Source organism: Alnus glutinosa, chromosome 5, assembly GCF_958979055.1.
Source record: "Alnus glutinosa chromosome 5, dhAlnGlut1.1, whole genome shotgun sequence".
Lineage (NCBI taxonomy): Eukaryota > Viridiplantae > Streptophyta > Magnoliopsida > Fagales > Betulaceae > Alnus > Alnus glutinosa.
The window spans coordinates 22,303,371-22,322,635 of NC_084890.1; the positions used below are offsets into that span (position 1 = coordinate 22,303,371).

General features: G+C 38.4%; 2 protein-coding genes and 1 pseudogene across 2 annotated transcripts; all 3 read left to right on the plus strand.

Annotated features, from left to right (window-relative positions):
• The first annotated feature begins 1,693 nt into the window (after window positions 1-1,693).
• LOC133868352 (histone H3.2-like) lies at window positions 1,694-9,192 on the plus strand (annotated as a pseudogene).
• A 3,438-nt stretch (window positions 9,193-12,630) lies between these two features.
• Window positions 12,631-13,071, plus strand: LOC133869090 (uncharacterized). The gene has a single exon (XM_062306061.1). The coding sequence runs from the start codon at window positions 12,631-12,633 to the stop codon at window positions 13,069-13,071; it is 441 nt and encodes a 146-aa protein (XP_062162045.1).
• A 2,396-nt stretch (window positions 13,072-15,467) lies between these two features.
• Window positions 15,468-16,870, plus strand: LOC133868351 (large ribosomal subunit protein eL37x). The gene is made up of 4 exons (XM_062305220.1): window positions 15,468-15,622; window positions 15,738-15,873; window positions 16,418-16,519; window positions 16,622-16,870. Exons 1-4 carry the CDS (start codon window positions 15,620-15,622, stop codon window positions 16,666-16,668), a joined length of 288 nt encoding a protein of 95 aa, XP_062161204.1. The 5' UTR covers window positions 15,468-15,619; the 3' UTR covers window positions 16,669-16,870.
• Window positions 16,871-19,265: the final 2,395 nt, after the last annotated feature.

The following is a 19,265-nucleotide window of genomic DNA, read 5'->3' on the forward strand; positions in this document are numbered from 1 at the left end:
TACTTAATAGTTAGATGGTATTACCATTTGATTAAATTTTATTATTAAATTATATATATATTATATAGATATTTATAGATATAATTATTTAATTATAAATTTATAGTTTATAGATATAATTATATGTTGTAACAAGTAAAAGCTTACAAATTATTAATTATATTTAAACTATAATAATAATAATAATAATAATCATACTTAATTATTATTTTATACTTAAGCTAGAAGTATCAAGTATGTATCAAAATTATTTAAGTAATTATCTAAGTAACAAGATACTTAATCATTATTATTTACATTAGTTACTTGGTGTGAATTGTATACTTATGAGTTATGACTTATGTAGTTATAAGTTATGTGACTATGTCATTATGTGGTTATAATAATTTATAGTTATAGCTTAATTTTTAATTATATATAATTTTAAATTTTGATTTATATCATATGATATGAGCTTATTTATAATATGATATAGAAATTATGAATCATACTTAATTACTTATCCTAACTTCCGTAGTATCTAATTAATAATAACATTTATATAATATAATATAACTAGATAAGCATTATCATTATAATTAAGATACATAGGAAATAAGACCATAGGATTATTAGCTTATATAATAAATATACATTATGCCATATGACATGAGATTTAATATCCTATATATTGTTAGATGATACTTAAATTTAATCAAATGAATTATTAGATCATATCACCTAACTATTATTGTTAGATCATAGTACATTGTTAGAACTTGAATCACACTTAATTATATAATGATATAAAATAACTATTGTTGATATCATTATTACATTATATAATAAAGATATAATGTGTTATATCACATAAGATTTAATATCATATAAATTGTTAGATCATATGCATTTCATATAAATTATAGTGATAATATATGATCATATGTACTTGCGGAACAAGCCTTTTCTGGATGATTTTATAAAAGATCTATGATTTCTCAATATATATATATATAATATTATAATATCAATTCTAATAATTATACTTAATTTTTTATTATAAGAAACACATTGTTGATTTTAATGCTAATCAATTGATTTGGGATTATACCAAATACATTATCATTGTATATGATATGATTATTTGAATAATACGATTAAGTAACAAGATTTTCATTAAATTATATGATTAACAATTTATTGTTAATTCAACAATCATTAGATATTTTATTAGACTTAGAGTCTTAGTCTCTTAGATCATATAAGATATAATCATATTAATTATCTTTTATAATTAAATTATATATTATATAGATAATTATAGATATAACTAATAATTATATATTGTATAACAATGATTAATTAAAAAGTGATATACTAAATAAGTTATTTTTATCAATATATATGCATATATTTATTAATAAATATATACGAGTCGGGCCAATAAGCGAGCTGAGCCTTTTTACGAGTATGTTCGCGACCTTTAAACGAGCGAGCCGGGTTTTATATGGGTATTTATCGTTTAATAATCGAGTATAGTTTCGTGTCCACGAATAGCTCATTTAATAACTGAGTCACGCACGAGCCGAGCCTTATCGAGTCGAGCCCGAGCGAGCTCACGGATAGCTTTGCTTCATTTACATCCCTACCCTCACCCCCTTCGACTCCTCTCATCACAATCACTTTCTTTTCTCCCAGATTTTTTCGAGAAACAAACACAGACCAACCTTCCCAACCAAATTCCCAAATGGCTCGTAGCAAGCAAACTACCTGGAAGTCGACTGAAGGAAAGGCTCCTAGGAAGCAGTTGGCAACAAAGGCTGCCAGGAAGTCGGCTCCGGCGACCAGTGGAGTAAAGAAGCCGCATAGGTTCAGGGCGGAGACGGTGGCTCTATAACGCCCCCAAACCGCTAAGAGTTAGATTCGTCCATTTTCTTACACCAAAATCACAAGGATTCATAAGGTCTGCCAGATAACCTAGCTAATATACTAAATTAAATAAATTACTAGAAAAAAATAAAAATAAACTCAGAGCTTCAATAAATGCGGAAACGGGTATTTCAAAAAGAGTAGTTATGTTTGATACAATAAATGAAAATCTAAAGAAAACTAAATTTATCGCGCAAGTGCACTTATTAAGGTAACAGAAATGCAATATCCTAATGCTAGCCTAGATCCCATCCCGGCCGCCTAGGTCTCTTTGCTCATAACCTGAAAAGAAAACAAAATAAGGGGTGAGCGAGAAAGGCTCAGTAAGGTAGCCCTCAACCACAAAACGATTGAGTTAAATTCATTTTTTTCAAAACGATTATTAAAACTCACTTGAAATCTAAATTTCCAGAACACAAATATAAGTTCAACATTTTGCTTAACACATAAAATTACTGGTTGATAAATAAAACTTCTCATATTTAGGGACCATGTACACTATTACGCCCTGTGTACTAGGGTTGCGCGGTCTTGGAATGTCTTGGAATGATATGTCTTGGAATTTGAAGAACACAAAAATCTTACACCACTAACGATTCTTAGTACTTCAGCTTGGTTAGGTAAATGTTGATCATGATATTTGTGCATTATAGGATTACCACGTTTCCGCTACGCCACTCTAATGCGATGTCTGCGAGATAAGCACTACTCCTAACAAGGGGTCAATGATGAGTTTGACTTCTTTACTTGAAGGGAACATAATGAGCTAATCCAAGGAAATTCTTGGAAGCCCAACTACTAGGTATCTACGACATAGTGTTTTCGTTACTCAAGTGGACATATTCCTCCAAATGACTTGCTCCAAATCGTTCTCCTCCTGAGGTTGCTACAAAATTCTAACTCTAGAAATTCTAACCCTAGATTGCAGTCTTTTAGTAGAAAATGATGACAACCAAAGTAACACTTTTATCTACTCAAACAAAACTCCTTAGATAAGTCGGAAGCGTACTTGTGTCCTATCGCTGGAGGCATTAGTGTCTGTCGAGTTTGACGTGCAACTCGAGCTGGTGCGATGTTTCTCTTTTGCCGTATCAAATTTGGCAAGATTAGTGATTAGCGGGTGCTCTGTAATCTCTGACAATGTGGCCTGGTCCTTTGCATCTATAGCAAACTGCTTGTCTGTGCAAACATTTTCGAAGGTGTATCCTTCCGCATCTTTGGCTCGTCGGATGACTTTCATTTATTAAGGCTTCTGGTTGGCGTTGCGATGTCGAGCTCCAGTCATAGCTCTGATTACTTAGCTTCTCCTTTGAGATGATTTTTCTCTCTCCTTGTTTGTCATTATTGGGTACAACTCTCCTTCCCTGGGGCAAGGTACGTCATGCTAGTCTTCGGTATGTTTATTGATGAGGTCCTCCATTATGTTTACCATTTGGGTTGCTAATGCTAACAAAGCCTCTAGGTTTGGATCTTGATTCCTTGCAGTTCCAGCTTCATTGTTGACAACATTCTCAATGACATCCTTATTGGGTTTGCTGCCTATAAATGGTGCCATCTAAATTGAAACCACATGTATCAAAACTGAGCAAGGGATTGCATCCCTAACAATCTAACTTAAGTAATAGACTAACTCTACTAGGCCGGAACGTGATTTCTCATTACCCCACGAAGTTTAACCTGATGATCTGGCTTCTACGAGTCTACAGAACCTTATAATCTTTGCTCTGATACCAAAACTGTAACGCCCCCAAACCGCTAAGGGTTAGGTTCATCAATTTTCTTACACCAAAACCGCAAGGATTCATAAGGTCTGCCAGATAACCTAGCTAATATGCTAAATTATTACTAAATAAAAATTAAAAAATTAAACTCAGAGCTTCAATAAATGCGAAAACGGGTATTTCGAAAAGAGTAGTTATGTTTGATACAATAAATGAAAATCCAAAGAAAACTAAATTTATCGTGCAAGTGCACTTATAAAGGTAACAAAAATGCAATATCCTAATACTAGCCTAGATCCCATCCTGGCCGCCTAGGTCTCTATGCTCATAACCTGAAAACAAAATAAAATAAGGGGTGAGCGAGAAATGCTCAGTAAGGTAGCCCTCAACCACAAAACGGTTGAGTTAAATTCATTTTCTTCAAAACGATTATTAAAACTCACTTGAAATCTAAATTTCTAGAATACAAATATAAGTTCAGCATTTTGCTTAACACATAAAATTACTGGTTGGTAAATAAAACTTCTCATATTTAGGGCCCATGTACACTATTACACCCTGTGTACTGGGGTTGCGTGGTCCATGCGTCACAAGCAGGTAAATGGTGGCCACAGGCCTGCCCCGTCAGCTAATTAATCAAAGTGCACTTAGCATGACCTAGGGATGAATTACCGCCTTCTCAAAGTCCTTCATCGGGTTGCTCTTCCAGTACCGAGCTTAATCATTTGTGAATCTCTGTGAATATCTCTGGGGTCAAAATAATAGTCTCCTCCACACACGTGCCTCATTTATAAAAATCTTTCTCATTTTCATAAATTATTCTTATTCCTTTCGCTATGCTTGGTAACTCTTGAAGCAACGTGTGGGAGGGTTTTTACATTCATCTTTTCATTAATTTCAAAAAGTAGTAACTTCCCGTATCAGGAACCAAATAAGCAATTGACTATAATTGGAAAGTCTTTTATAACTAAAGCTTTTCTTAAAACCATTGATTTCAAGAATATCATTTCTACCAACAACTTTCATCTCAAAAATATTTTAAAACAATCCTTCATGCATCAATATAAATTTGAAACACATAACGAGAACAATTATTCGTAAATATGCTAGAATTAATGGATAAAATAATATGATATAAAATAATTTTAGAAGGGGTAGAGGATCCCTTACATCTCTTAACGCAGTACGTTACTGAAATATTTCGACAACTAGCTAATCACCTGGGTACATGTTTAAATAAACCAGTACAATATACTAGTCACTAGATGACATACTGACCTCACTATGGTTCGTCTTGCTAGCCTAGTGAGAATAGACTTACTCGGTATATTTACATAACTCATTTTACAATTGTATACATGTGTTAAAACATATTAAAAAAGGTATTAATATGTGTTATCCACTGAAACTGTGAAACTTAGTTATTTCAAACCTTTAGATGAAATCATGAAACCACGTATTAAAATCATGGAGGTAGTGCATGGTGTATAGAAAACAGTTTCAAACTCTGTATATGTATTGTACCCTAGCCGTGACTTCTGGCTGAAAAAGAAGTTTCAAATATATATATGGGAAAAGTACACTTTACCACCCTGATGTATTCACCCATTGGCAATTTGACGCCCAATATTTAATTTTTGGTAGATGACCCCCTTAATGTTGTACACGTGTGTCACTGCGGACCTTCCGTCCACTTTGTCCGTCTAAAGTGACAGAAATGAGGTCACATGCAAAGCACGTGACCTTTTAAATCTCAGCTTTCCAAAATCACACATTCTATTCAAAACACACCGTTTTATTTAATTAGTCAAAACACACCGTTTCAAAACACATCTACTGCCTCTCCCTCAGCGGCCTGAGCTGCCGTTTGGATTTCTTCTCCTTGCCAGAAACGACTTTAGTTTGGGAAACTGTGTCGTTTTGAAGACCGGTAGAGGTGGAGGAAGGTCTGGGAGGTGGAGGACGAAGGAACTCTTTCTTCACGGGAGCGATTGCCTTGTCCGCTAGCACTTCCGGCGTTGGCTGAGAATCGTTCGATGGCGGTGACTCCATCGAGAGCTTCTCTATGTCCACGACGAGCTCCACTGGAGACTCGTCCATGGCCGGTACGACTCAACTTGGAACTCAGTTGCTATGTGTGAGAGTGTAGAGCGGAACATGTAGCTCTCCTTTCTCAGTTTTTTGAACGTCAAACAGAACACATACTGGTCTCGGTTTGGACATGGCGTTTGGAACGAAAGACAGGTGATCTGCCCTATGTATCACCCGATCCCACAGCACCCTCGATTCACAATAGTAAATCCTACGACAAAAAAAAAAAAGAAAAAGAAAAAGAAAAAAGAAATCATAAAATAAGTTTCATATATTTATATAGATATATGATCATGATTGGGTTAGAACAAATTAAAAGAGTGTACCGTAAGATCTAGCGTTGGTTGCGATGTCTGAAAACATATGGGCAATGTCAACGTAAGTGAATCTGGAACCTGGTAGTTTGGCACAAAGGTTGTTGATCATTGTCTTCACATTTGCATTAACAGTTTGAAAAGAAGGTTGACCGTTTCCGAGCAAATTCTAGTTGGGTTTTGAACTCTGCTTCGGGTATTATCATGCTCTGTTTTTTGAACGTCAAACAGAGGACGTGGATTAGATGATGATCACTAGTTTCATTTTTAGGCATTGCAAAGCAACCAGACTCTAGAAGTTTTGGCACTGGGTACTTGGTAGGTTTTAGTTTTTTGCATGGCTTTACCCATGGTCATCCCAAATCCCTTCAGGTAGCTACATCCAATGTGCTTCCCTCAAATGAACAAATGCATATGGTACAACCACTGCATCACAAGTTGACTTATACAACACCACCCCAAGCACCACCTCATGCTTTCCTCTATAACAATGGATTTTGCATTGACCCCAACAGCCTATCCTCAACTGTATACTCTCCTAGTTTCCTCCCCTACATAATGGATTCAAGTGGAACTATTGTCATCCCTCATCCTCAAGTTTTAGGATTAGGTGCTCCGCATATCATGAGCAATCCAGGTGGCATGGGTGCTCAACATATGATGAGTTTTACTGGTGGATCAGGCCCTTCTAGGCTTCTAGCGTACTAGTACGCAAGATATTTCAAAACCACAGTGTATACAAGCGTGTGAACAGGAAAACAAGAGAAGCATGCAAAACCACTGACGCTCGCTTGATTCAAGTCTAAAACAGAGCGACCTGCAGATCCAGTTGCACCTTTTGTGGAACAGTTATGGGTGGATCCCTTTTCGACCATCCACTACGTGGCAAAGCCACAACTTCACGTTTTTTTTAAGAGTCTTTCAAAACTGTGAGTTAAAACAGTGCGTTTCTTTCATTCTTTTGAACAACAAAAGACATTAATTAAACGGTGCGTTTTTTCATTATCTTCTACCTTCCTTCTTCAACGTTGTTTGACCTAATTTTTACTATACGCCTGAAACCCAAACAGTGGTTTCCGGTTGTTAGAAGAAGCGACAGACCAGTTCTGGAAAGAAAACAACTTGAATTAAACCATTGGCAGGGCGACTTTCCTTTTCGAAAGGAACGACTCTTATCACTGGCAGCCATCTACTAGCTCGCGGACATTGTGGTGGTCATGGGTCACCACGTGCAAAAATGGCAAAGAGAAAATGGACTGGAGTTGAGTGTGAAACTCACCGTTTTAATATGGGGCAATTTTGGAAAGCTGAGATTTAAAAGGTCACGTGCTTTGCATGTGACCTCATTTCTGTCACTTTAGACGGACAAAGTGGACGGAAGGTCTACAGTGGCACACGTGTACAACATTAAGGGGGTCATTTACCAAAAATTAAACATTGGGCGTCAAATTGTCAATGGGTGGATACATCAAGGGGTTAAAGTGTACTTTCCCCTATATATATATATACACATAAACGAAAGTATGAAAATTTTAGGAACAAATTTTGTCCCTGTAGTAACATCTTGCTAATGAAAATAATAAATGGTTTCATAAAGAAAATTTACGTGACTGTGTGTTAGTGATATGACCACAATTTGCGATAAAATAATATTGGCTAAAAAAAAAAAAAAGACAAAGGACTATGAGTATCATCATCACAAAAGACAAGAAATATGTAATTATACGTGATGTCAAAGGCGTCCTCCACTACAAGACTGAAGATGAACAATTTCCCATGCAATACCAACTCTTGACTAACTTCTAGAAATTACACAATGAAAAAGAGAGTAGTTCAAGGCAATAATGATATCTAACAAAGAGTAATGATTCATTTCCACCTTTTTATACAACTTTTCACCACCTTACCTATGTGGCAAGGTGGTCCCTTATTATTTTTTGAGTTTTAAAAATAAAATAAAGTGGGGGACCACTTTGCCACATAAGTAAGGTGGCGAAAAGTTGTATAAAAATGTGGCAATGAATCATTACTCAAATAAGGGTAAGAGGGAAAAGAAAGCTAAACATAGAAAAATTATGAATGGCATCTCGGTTGCAGTATCAAGAAAGAAGGAAAGAGAGCAACAAGTAGCAGTAAATGCAAAAGAACAAGTACTGCCTTTAGACTTGCTACGGCATGACTAGAAAATAAAGAAAACAAAATAAGAGAGAAAAAGAATAGAAAACAGCTGGAGACCATGTTGTGACTAAACCAAAAAGAAAACAAACAAAAGCAATAAGAGGAGTAAGCAATAGGACGTGAAGCGACGGTCAACAAAAATCAAAGAATAACGGGGGCCGTCAAACTTTGAAAATACGGTATCTCAAGAAATAGAAAAGAATGTAATGCTTTAGATGACGTCGATACAGCATGTGAAAAAAAAAAAAAGAACAAAAGGAGCCGGTCAAGCTTTTCACTAAAAGAAGTAGAAATAAAGAAATAGACAAGCTTACCTTATTGTAGAACCCCAAGTCATGCGAGAGAGAATCGGAGAGACGGCTTGAAGAATTTTTTGTGATAAGAGTTGACAGCTAGAGATGTATTTATAAGATTAGGGTCTTTTTCACTTGGTGGCTACTAGGGTTTTGACAATAAGAATTTTACATTTAAGACTAAAACTAGATATTAGATATTAAATTATTGTGTGTAAAAGAGGCATTCAATATTAATATAAAAAAATTTAAATATAAAATAAGCTATTTGGTAAAATATAAAACGGGAATTCAATATGAATAATAAAATATTATATGAACTTAAGTGTTAAATATTTAAAATATCATATTCGTTATCCATTTTCATATATAGCAATTGACCATTATGCCCTTGTAAGAGGGTCGGGGTTATTACAGGCTCTGAGGGAGATCAAGAAGTACCAAAAGAGCACGGAACTGTTGATAAGAAAGTTGTTGTTCCAAAGGCTGGTGAGAGAGATCGCTTAGGACTTCAAGTCCGATCTCCACTTCCAGAGCAGCGCCGTTTCCGCTCTTGAGGAGGCCGCAGAGGCGAACCTTGTGGGGCTCTTCGAAGACACCAATTTGTGTGCTATTCACGCCTAGAGGGTCACCATCATGCCCAAAGATATCCTGCTCGCTCGTAGAATTAGAGGCAAGAGAGCTTAATTAGGGAACAATAATTGTGGAGCTAATGAATAGATCTAAGTTATTTTCATTTAAGTGATTTCTTTGTTTCTGGATCTGTGTTATTATACGTGGCCTGTGAATGTTTGGAAATCTAATCGCTTATTGGATTTCTGTTGGATAATTGGTGCTATCAGTTCAATTTTGTGAAATTTGAAGCTACCGTTGTTCTTATATTCTCTGTTTCTTATGGTTTACCAGCTGGCACATTGATGCGAGTGTTTAGAATTCTTTATTAATAATGAGAAAAAAAAATGAAAAACATAAAAACATTTGTCCTCAAAGTACCTAATTATCACTTGCATTTTTTAAAGTATATGAAAAAATTATGTGTTTTAAGAATATATGTTAGTTTAATAAATTAAATTGTAAGAATTTTTTTGAATTCAATTTAAAAGAAAACTTTATTCTTACGTATTTGTAATAATATAATTAGAAAAGGTTGGGAAGAATTTGACCGAGCATATTTTAAGGGATAATTATTAAGGTGAAACTAAGGATAACATATGTATATAGGATCTCTATATTTTCACAATTTTTTGAATATAATCATGAAAATAAAGTCAGATTATATTAACTAAAAAAATTGAATCAAAAGCAAATACAGGAGTAATGCCACTTTTCTTATTCGTTTATTATATTGATTTATACGAATTAATATGACGTGTTTTGAATAAATAATTTTTTATTTTAATTGTTAAAAAAAATGTTACTTAAAATACACTATTATTTAAGAGAATAATTTCAATCAGGTTGTGGTTGTAAAACACCTCATTTACCGCATCTAATAAGAAATTGACACATCAGCTTCAATCAGGCCCACCATCTCTGGTCGCACGGTACGCATCCGGCGCAAGTTAGATAGAATAGTTGAATTGGCGGGAAAAAAAGAAAATGATAACAACATTCGATTCACCTAAAACTCACTCCGTTACACCGAAACCCGACATCTGTGTGTGTGTGTGTGTGTGTTCAATGGACAAATACTTGGCCCCTCTCGAGCCCTCACCTAAAAACCCTAAACACATTCAAAGGCACCGATGGAAACGAATCGCCATCGAATTGAACGGCCCGTTCGAGCTGAAGTACCGTCACGAGATTTCTGGTTTGCTCATGCAGTCGTATTCCGAGGTGCGTCTGATTTGTGATATTCTTTGTTTGTTTGTTGAATTGTTTTGTGTAAAAAATGGATGAGTCTTTGTGCGCAGGTTTTTTGATGTAGGACAAGCCGAGGATGCGCCTCGAGAGGTTGACAATGTCTCCGAGGCTGACAATGTCGTCTCGGATTATATCCGAGATGTGCCGGGATTTGTCTCGGTAAATTGCAACTTTCCCACTTTGTCAAATACCCGAGACTCAGCTCGGTTCATTCCAGCAATTAACTGAGACCCAGTTCGGTCCCTTCCAATAACTAACCGAGACCCAGCTCGGTAACTCGAAGTGAAAGACTTCTGCGGAAGGAGCAGGCGAGCGGACTTTCTAGAAAGAAACAGCCAAGCGGATTTTCTGGAGAGTTAGTGCGGAAATCATGGAAGAGTTGTTGATTTCCCCATTTTCTTTAATCATTTTGTAGTACTTTTTCTTAAACCGTGGGATTTTCTTTTGACCATCAAACCTCCCTCATTAATGAGAGATTTGATGACTACTTTCATTTATTAATTATTTCCTTTTACAAGCCTTAAGGCTTCACTATAAAAGGAAAACAATGTAAGAATGGTGGATCATCATTGATTATCATTTGAATGAAAGTTTGCACTTTCCTATTCAACTTGCGAGTTGAACTTTGTGCTTGAGAACACAGCTTCTCTTCACTTTTATCTGCCTGCACTACGTCAATTGGTATCAAAGCCTTTACTATCCTGGTCTGATGGCAAGAGACGGAAACGACGGCAACCACTCTGACGGTGAAGAACGTGGAGTGCAGGCCCTTTGGGCAGCCATAGACACCCGTGATCAGCAACTTCTCCGCATGGAACGCACCCTTGAAGCGTTACAACAAGCAGTTGCCGGACTAGGCGTTGAAGGCAACCAGAATCATGAACCCCCCCGGAATCGCGCCTACGAAGAGGCTCGTGGCCATCCCGGCGGAGAACGTGGTCCTGGACCTCGACGAAGGCATCAACCCTTCGAATAGTCATCTAGTGAGGAGGAAGACCACCTCCGGGAAGGAGAAGGCGATAGAAGGAGACTGGAAAATGCCCACAATTTTCGGGTAAAGATTGACCTTCCTAATTTTAATGGTCACCTCCACGTCGAGAACTTCCTTGATTGGATTCTCGAGGTAGAGAATTTCTTTGATTACATGTAGACTCCGGAGGCTCAACAAGTGAAATTGGTGGCGTACAAGTTGGTGGGGGGGGGGGCATCAGCCTGGTGGGAATAAACGTAGAGCATAGCAATCGGAAAAGGCAAGGAAAACAACCGGTTCGAACATGGTTAAAAATGAAGAAGTTGATGAAGGCTCGGTTCTTACCTCCAGACTATGAGCAAATGTTATACCAGCAGTTCCAAAATTGCCGACAGGGAACTTGGTCAGTTACGGACTATACCCAGGAGTTTTATCGATTGGCCTCTCGGAACAATCTATTCGAGACTGAGGGGCAGCAAGTAGCTTGGTACATTGGAGGGTTGCGAATGGCAATTCAAGATCAAGTCTCGTTACATACGGTGTGGACTTTATCTGAGGTTGTGAACCTAGCAACGAAGATTGAGTCGCAGATGGCACGACACTCGGGTCGGTCACAAGCTTTCAGGCAGTCTGAGAGAAAAGGAGAATCGACGATTGTACCAAACCCTCAACAAAGCTCACAGCCCCGAAGGTTTCAGGGTGAAAGCAGTAACACCTAAAGGGCTAAAGAAGTGTCCTTTCCCCCTCGGGAAAAGGAAGCCGGCGGCAGTAGTAACAGTTCGTACACCAAGCCTATTCTCGGCAAATTTTTCAAGTGTGGCCAACCAGGTCACCGATCCAATGAATGCCTGAGCCGACGTCCTGTAAATATGGTGGATTCGACGGAAGGAGTCTTACCAGAAGATTCGGTAGGAACCGAGGAGGACGAGCTCGATGAATATGAAGGAGGAGAATTCACCGAAGGTGACAACGTAGAGTTCGTCAATTGCATAGTCCAAAGAGTGATGTTAGCTCCGAAGCTTGAAGAACCGACGCAACAACATAACATCTTCAAAACCCGATGTAGTATCAATCAAAAGGTGTACAATTTGATTATTGATAGTGGGAACTGCGAGAATATTGTCTCTCGTAGATGGGTTGAAGCATTGCAACTAAAAACCGAGAAGCATCCAAGCCTCTGCAAAATCAATTGGATCAAGAAAGGAGCAGAGACGAGAGTCACAGACACCTGCTGAGTGCCTTTTTCAATCGGGCAGTCGTACCAAGACGAGGTTAAATGCGATGTTGTAGACATGGATGTCTGCCATGTATTGTTGGGACGACCGTGGCAATACGATGTAGACGCCACATATAAGTGTCGGGACAATGTCTACCTCTTTTGGTGGCATGGGAAGAAGATTATATTAGTACCAACTGCGACTAATAACACACCTCAAAGTCGTACCACGGCAAGCAAACCATCTTTCCTCACCCTCGGGGAAACGAAGTTTATGCAGGAATTGAAAACTGCAGAGACAATAATAACGGTGGTAGTTAAAGGAGTCGAGTCGGAGTCAAAGGCAGATATTCGTCGATTAATTCGGCCGATGCTGGATGAGTATGGGGATCTCGTGCCAGCTGAATTATTGACCGAGTTACCTCCCATAAGGGACATTCAGCACCAGATTGACTTAGTGCCGGGAGCGAGTCTTCCTAACCTCCCCCACTATCGGATGAGTCCCGAAGAGCATTAGATCCTGCAAGAGAAAGTAGAGGATCTGATCTGAAAGGGTTTGATCAAGGAGAGCTTGAGTCCTTGCACTGTGCCGGTGCTACTGATTTCAAAGAAGGATGGAAGCTGGAGGATGTGTGTTGACAGCCGAGTCATCAACAAAATCACGGTGAAGTATCGATTCCCCATTCTGAGGCTACATGACATGCTCGATATGTTAGCAGGGGCAAAGGTCTTTTCAAAACTTGACCTATGCAGCGGCTATCACCAAATTCGGATTCGACCCGGGGATGAATGGAAAACAACCTTCAAGACGAAGAAGGGTTTATACGAATGGCTGGTGATGCCATTCGAGCTGTCGAACGCACCGAACACGTTCATGCGAGTAATGAATCAGGTACTGAAACCTTTCATCGATAAATTCGTTGTAGTTTATTTCGATGATATTATGGTTTATAGCCAAAGTACCGAAAAGCATCTGGAGCAGGTCCAAGAAGTTCTGAGTGTGCTTAGAAACAACAAGCTATACCTCAATCTAAAGAAATGCACTTTCCTCATGGACAAATTGCTCTTCCTCGGGTTTATTGTAGGAGCTAAGGGCATCCAAGTAGATGAGGAGAAAGTCCGAGCCATTCGAGAATGGCCGAAGCCCACTACAGTTGGCCAAGTTCGAAGCTTTCACGACCTAGCCACTTTCTACCGAAGGTTCATTCGGAATTTCAGCAGCTTGGTAGCTCCAATTACCGAGTGCTTGAAGAAGGGGCAATTTTTTGATGGGGTGAGAAGCAAGAAGCCAGCTTTGCCCTAATCAAGGAACGACTATCAACCGCACCGGTCCTAGCTTTGCCTGAATTTGAGAAGTTATTTGAAGTTGACTGTGATGCCTCCATTGTAGGGATTGGAGCAGTATTATCACAAGAAGGTCGGCCTATAGAGTTCTTCAGTGAAAAATTGAATGAAGCTCGGCAGAAGTGGACAACCTATGAGCTCGAGTTCTACGCGGTTATCCGAGCCCTGAAGCATTGGGAGCATAATTGATTCATAGGGAATTTGTTCTCTATAGTGATCATCAAGCTCTAAAGTTTGTCAACACATAAAACACTCTGAATCGGATGCATGCCCGGTGGATTGCTTTCATGCAGAAGTTTACTTTCGTGTTGAATCACAAATCGGGAAAACAGAACAAGGTGGCAGATGCCTTGAGTCGGCGTTCGGCATTACTCGTGACATTACAGTCCGAGATAACAAGCCTAGAGTACTTGCGGGCTCTATACGCCGAGGATGAGGATTTCGAAGAAGATTGGGAAAAGTGCATGTCGATGCAACCAAATGCCGATTTCCACATCCAAGAGGGATATCTGTTCCAAGGAAATCACTTTGTATTCCCCGAACCTCACTACGTGAGCAGATAATGTGGGAGTTGCATGGAGGAGGACTCGATGGTCATGTGGGTCGGGACAAAACTATTTCACTGGTCTCGAATCGATATTATTGGCCACAACTCAGGTGAGATGTCGGCAAATTTGTTTCGAAGTGCCCGATATGTCAAACCGAGAAGGGAAGCTTGCAAAATACCGGACTCTACACCTCGCTGCTAGTGCCCGAGAACATTTGGGAAGACTTAAGCATGGACTTTGTGGTTGGACTTCCGAGGACTCAACGAGGTATGGATTATATTTTTGTAGTCGTTGATCGGTTCTCCAAAATGGCACACTTCATACCCTGTAGGAAAACTTCGGACGCTACCCACATAGCCCATCTCTTATTCCGAGAAGTAGTTTGTTTACATGGAGTGCCAAAATCCATCACCTCGAGTCGTGATGTCAAATTCCTTAGCCACTTCTAGAGGACTCCATGGCGTAGATTCGATACCTCTCAATTATAGCAGCACTTGTCATCCACAGACGGATTGGCAAACCGAGGTGACCAACCGTACTCTTGAAAATATGCTGAGGTGTGTTTCCCGAGACAAACCAAAGCAACGGGATGTCAACCTTCCTCAAGTTGAGTTCGCCCATCAGGGCGGGAAGGGGCGACCAATGTAATTACCTCCCTTGGGTGTGACCATTAGGGTTCCCACCTGCTGTGGAATGTTTGGTTTGAGCCATAGATACTGCCTTGGAAGGCGAGTCTGTCACCACAGCCCCACCAAGTTGCAAGTTGGGAAAGCCCCTTCTTAGTAGTATCTGGTTTGCGGACTATTACTGCAAATAGGTTCGCACCTGTTACCACTAGGAAGAAGGGAGAGGAAGAATTGAACTTTATCCCCTGCTACTTTACCAACTCGATTACCACTTTGGTGGTGGTTTTAAGAGTTCAATACATAAAATTGGTGGACAGAGGGATAGGTGGGCCACAAATTCTCAGAACTCCCCAGTGAGACCCTGCTATAGCCTAACCCATCTGCAGCCCAATCTAACAAATCGTAAAGCCCAATCCGTTACCACCCATCATTTTTCCAAATTTGCCCTAACAAACCCTAAAGTCTAATAAAAACCCTTGCTCCCTCTCCCTCGCACGCTCATCTGCTCTCCGCCGCTAGCACTGCCTCCGATTCTGCATCTGCTCCGATGGTAAGCCATTTCTCTTGATCTCGACACCAACCTATACGTACACAAGCTATTTCTATCTATATTCTCTGATCTCTCGTTGTGTGTGTGTTTGATTCTGGATCATATTTCGATATAGGGAAAGGGAACAGGGAGTTTCGGAAAGAGGAGGAACAAGACCCACACCCTCTGCGTGAGGTGTGGCCGCCGCAGCTTCCATCTCCAGAAGAGTCGCTGCTCCGCATGTGCGTTCCCCGCTGCCCGCAAGAGGACGTGTAAGCCCCTCTCTCTTATCCCTGCGCATATTATTCTATGGATGTTTAAATATGTTTCTGATTGATTATGTGTTTCTGGGTTTGTTTCTGAGTCAATTTAAGGTAATGGGTTTGTTGTGTTTTTGCAGTAGCCGTGTTGTTCTCCTTTAAGGGAAGTGTTTTGTAGTGATCTGTTTTCTGCAGATTGTGTGTTTGTTTCCCTATTGAGAAGTGCATCCAGTTTTCTGGAGTGTTGAACTTTGTTCTTGTTTGGTCTATAAAATCTTTTTTTCATAAAAAAAAATAAAATAAATGAGAGGGCTTTTCTTTCATCACCGTGTTTGTATTATTGTTTGATTGTTTTTATGTCTTGGGTTGGGATAATAAGCGTTTGTAACTCATATTACTGATTGAAATTTTCTTGTGGGTTTGATTGAGCTATGGTTGTTGGTTTTGGTTTTACTGATATGAATGCGATGTTTTCTATTTGTTTTATGTTTGTGTTAGGGGTGATTTGTTGTGTTTGGGGGTAATGATGTTTTTTGGTTATTGTGTTGGGTTTTAGATAACTGGAGTGTGAAGGCGATCCGAAGGAAGACTACTGGAACTGGAAGGATGAGGTACCTCCGTCACTTGCCTCGCAGGTTCAAGAGTGGCTTCAGAGAGGGTATGCGATTTTCTTTTTCTTGAGCTGTTGGGCTATGTTTGATTTTTAGTAGTTTTGAGTTCAATTGTTGTGTGTTGATTCTTTGTTTGTGATTTTTGTTAGGTACTCAAGCAGAACCAAGGAAGAAGGGAGCTGCCGCCACTGCTTAAGGCATTAGTGTCAGTGGTATTGGGTGTAATTTGCATGCCAAATTACAGATTTAGTTTTGAGTTTTTATGTGTCGAAACTGGTTTTATGAATGAGCAACGATTGGTAGCTGTTTTAACCTTTTTAATGATTTAGCTCTTTTTGATTCTGATTAGTATGTAGCCTTAATTTTGGTCAAGAATGTATGAGTTTATTGTTGTTTCACCATTTAATACTTTATATTTACATATTCAATTAAGTCTCTGAATGTTGTTTCTGGTTAACATTGCTTGATTATTGAGACCACCCCAAATTCAAGGAATGTTTTCTTTGGTTAGATACTTGCCAAATATTTTCCTGTCTAAGAGAATGCTATTTGCTCAATTTTCATTTCAGTGATTTATTTGTTTCTAGGTTAATGTTTCTAGATCTGTGTTATTCTATGCGGCCTGTGAATGTTTGGAAATCTAATCGCTTATTAGATTTCTGTTGGATAATTGGTGCTAGCAGTTCAATTTTTGTGAAATTTGAAGCTATCGTTGTTCTTGTATTCTCTGTTTCTGATGGTTTACCAGCGGGCACATTGATGCGTGTGTTGAGAATTCTTTATTAATAATGAATTGTTAATAAAATAGTTGAATTGGCGGGAATAATAAAAATGAAAACAACAGTCGATTCACCTGAAACTCACTCTGTTACACCGAAACCCGACATCTGTGTGTGTGTTCAATGGACAAATACTTGGCCCCTCTCAAGCCCTCACCTGAAAACCCTAAACACATTCAAAGGCGCCGATGGAAACGAATCGCCATCGAATTGAACGGCCGGTTTGAGCTGAAGTACCGTCACGAGATTTCCGGTTTGCTCATGCAGTCGTATTCCGAGGTGCGTCCGATTTGTGATATTCTTTGTTTGTTTGTTGAATTGTTTTGTGTAAAAAATGGCTGAGTCTTTGTGCGCTGGTTTTTGGTTGTGGAAAAAGATTGGGGCATTTCCGCATTCATACCATGTCGATGGCGTGCCGTGTCGAACACATGTAAGGGACAGCCACAGCTCGTTGCTTGATTGATTAGTTTTGTTATTTAGAGCTTAAGATTGTTTTGGCTCTGATTTACAGATGAATATGATTGATAACGGTGCAAGAATCGACAGCCAAATGCCAATTAGAAAGTTAGCATCTCTTATAACACTATTTATTGTTGTTGTTTTTGTAAATTCTAGCTTATATGTGGGTTCTTATATGAGATCATGAATTAATTAAAGATCAAATGTTTGTATTTGCACGTTTCTGTTGTCAAATCTATTCTTCAAAGCTTGCACTAATGAATCTAATTAGAAGTGAATTGAGTCATAAAGGAAAGCGATAATAGGCTTATACCGCGAAATGCTGTTAGTTTAGTAGCTGCAAGCTCTTGTCTCATGTTGTGTTTACATGAGATATATAATTTGCATGTACACTAGGAAGTATTTACACGCATACTTTCTTATCAAAAAAAAAAAAGTATTTACACGCATACTTTGGTTTTACATGCGACAGTTGGGATGACAGGCTGGAAATTTCACTTGGTTTGTTTTTAATTTTTTACATGAAAAAAAAAACATATTTGATCTATAATATTCTTAATGTTTATGGTTAATACATGCAATGCTGGGCAACTGGTTCCAGTGACAAGGCACAATTCTGCTTTTCATTTCTCATGTGCCAAACATGCATGTTTGTAGTGACTTCACTGTGAATGCTTTTGTCCTTCTGCAACACATATTCAATGTACTCATAGCGCTGTATCTGCTGCGTTTAGAAACTAAAAACGGAAGCGCCATTCATTGTGTCTAACATAGCAAGCGCCAAGCAACATCACTTTCCAGCGTCTTTAAAACTGCAGAATGATATGCAATAATCATATTCTTTCCTTGAAAATTGACTATGTTTCTTTTCAATGAGTCGTTAAAACTATATATTCTTTCCTAAATAAATAGTTATACCTTTGATTTGAATCATCATCTATTTTTAACTCTTTCTGATGTGGTCTAATTAGCTATTGTATTGAGAAGAGACTTTAGCAATGACTTTATAACGTTTCTTGTCCCTTTTCCCCTTGGATGGATACATGTCTAACCTTCAATTGCACTCAACAACTCATCTCAACTCAACTCTGTGTTAATCCCCTATTTGTTGAAAATCTCCCTCTTTTTATGTATGTTTGTAATCTGTGTGTCTCTCTAGTTGATTCATTACGTTTGACTTCAAAATTTAACTATAAGTACACAGTTTTCTTTGTAGTCTTTTTTAGGAGTTTTTTTTAGTTTCTATTAATTTAGTTAAATTAGAGTTTTGCATGCAGTTACCATTAAGAGGATCTGAATCTCAGATGCCAACTTGGAGGCCATAACAAAATTAATGCCATCCTCATTTCCCAAAGATACCACTTTATTTATTTATTTATTTTTATCACTTTGCTATCTTTATATGAATTAGGTTTGTTAGAAGGTCATCATTGACTACTTGGCCACTTGTACTGTGATTGATTTAGGTTTTTACTCGTCAAACTTTCTACATCAGTTTAGCCTTTCAGTCTTAGTTCCCTTGTCATTCATCATTATTCAAAAGTGTTTTCCTTGC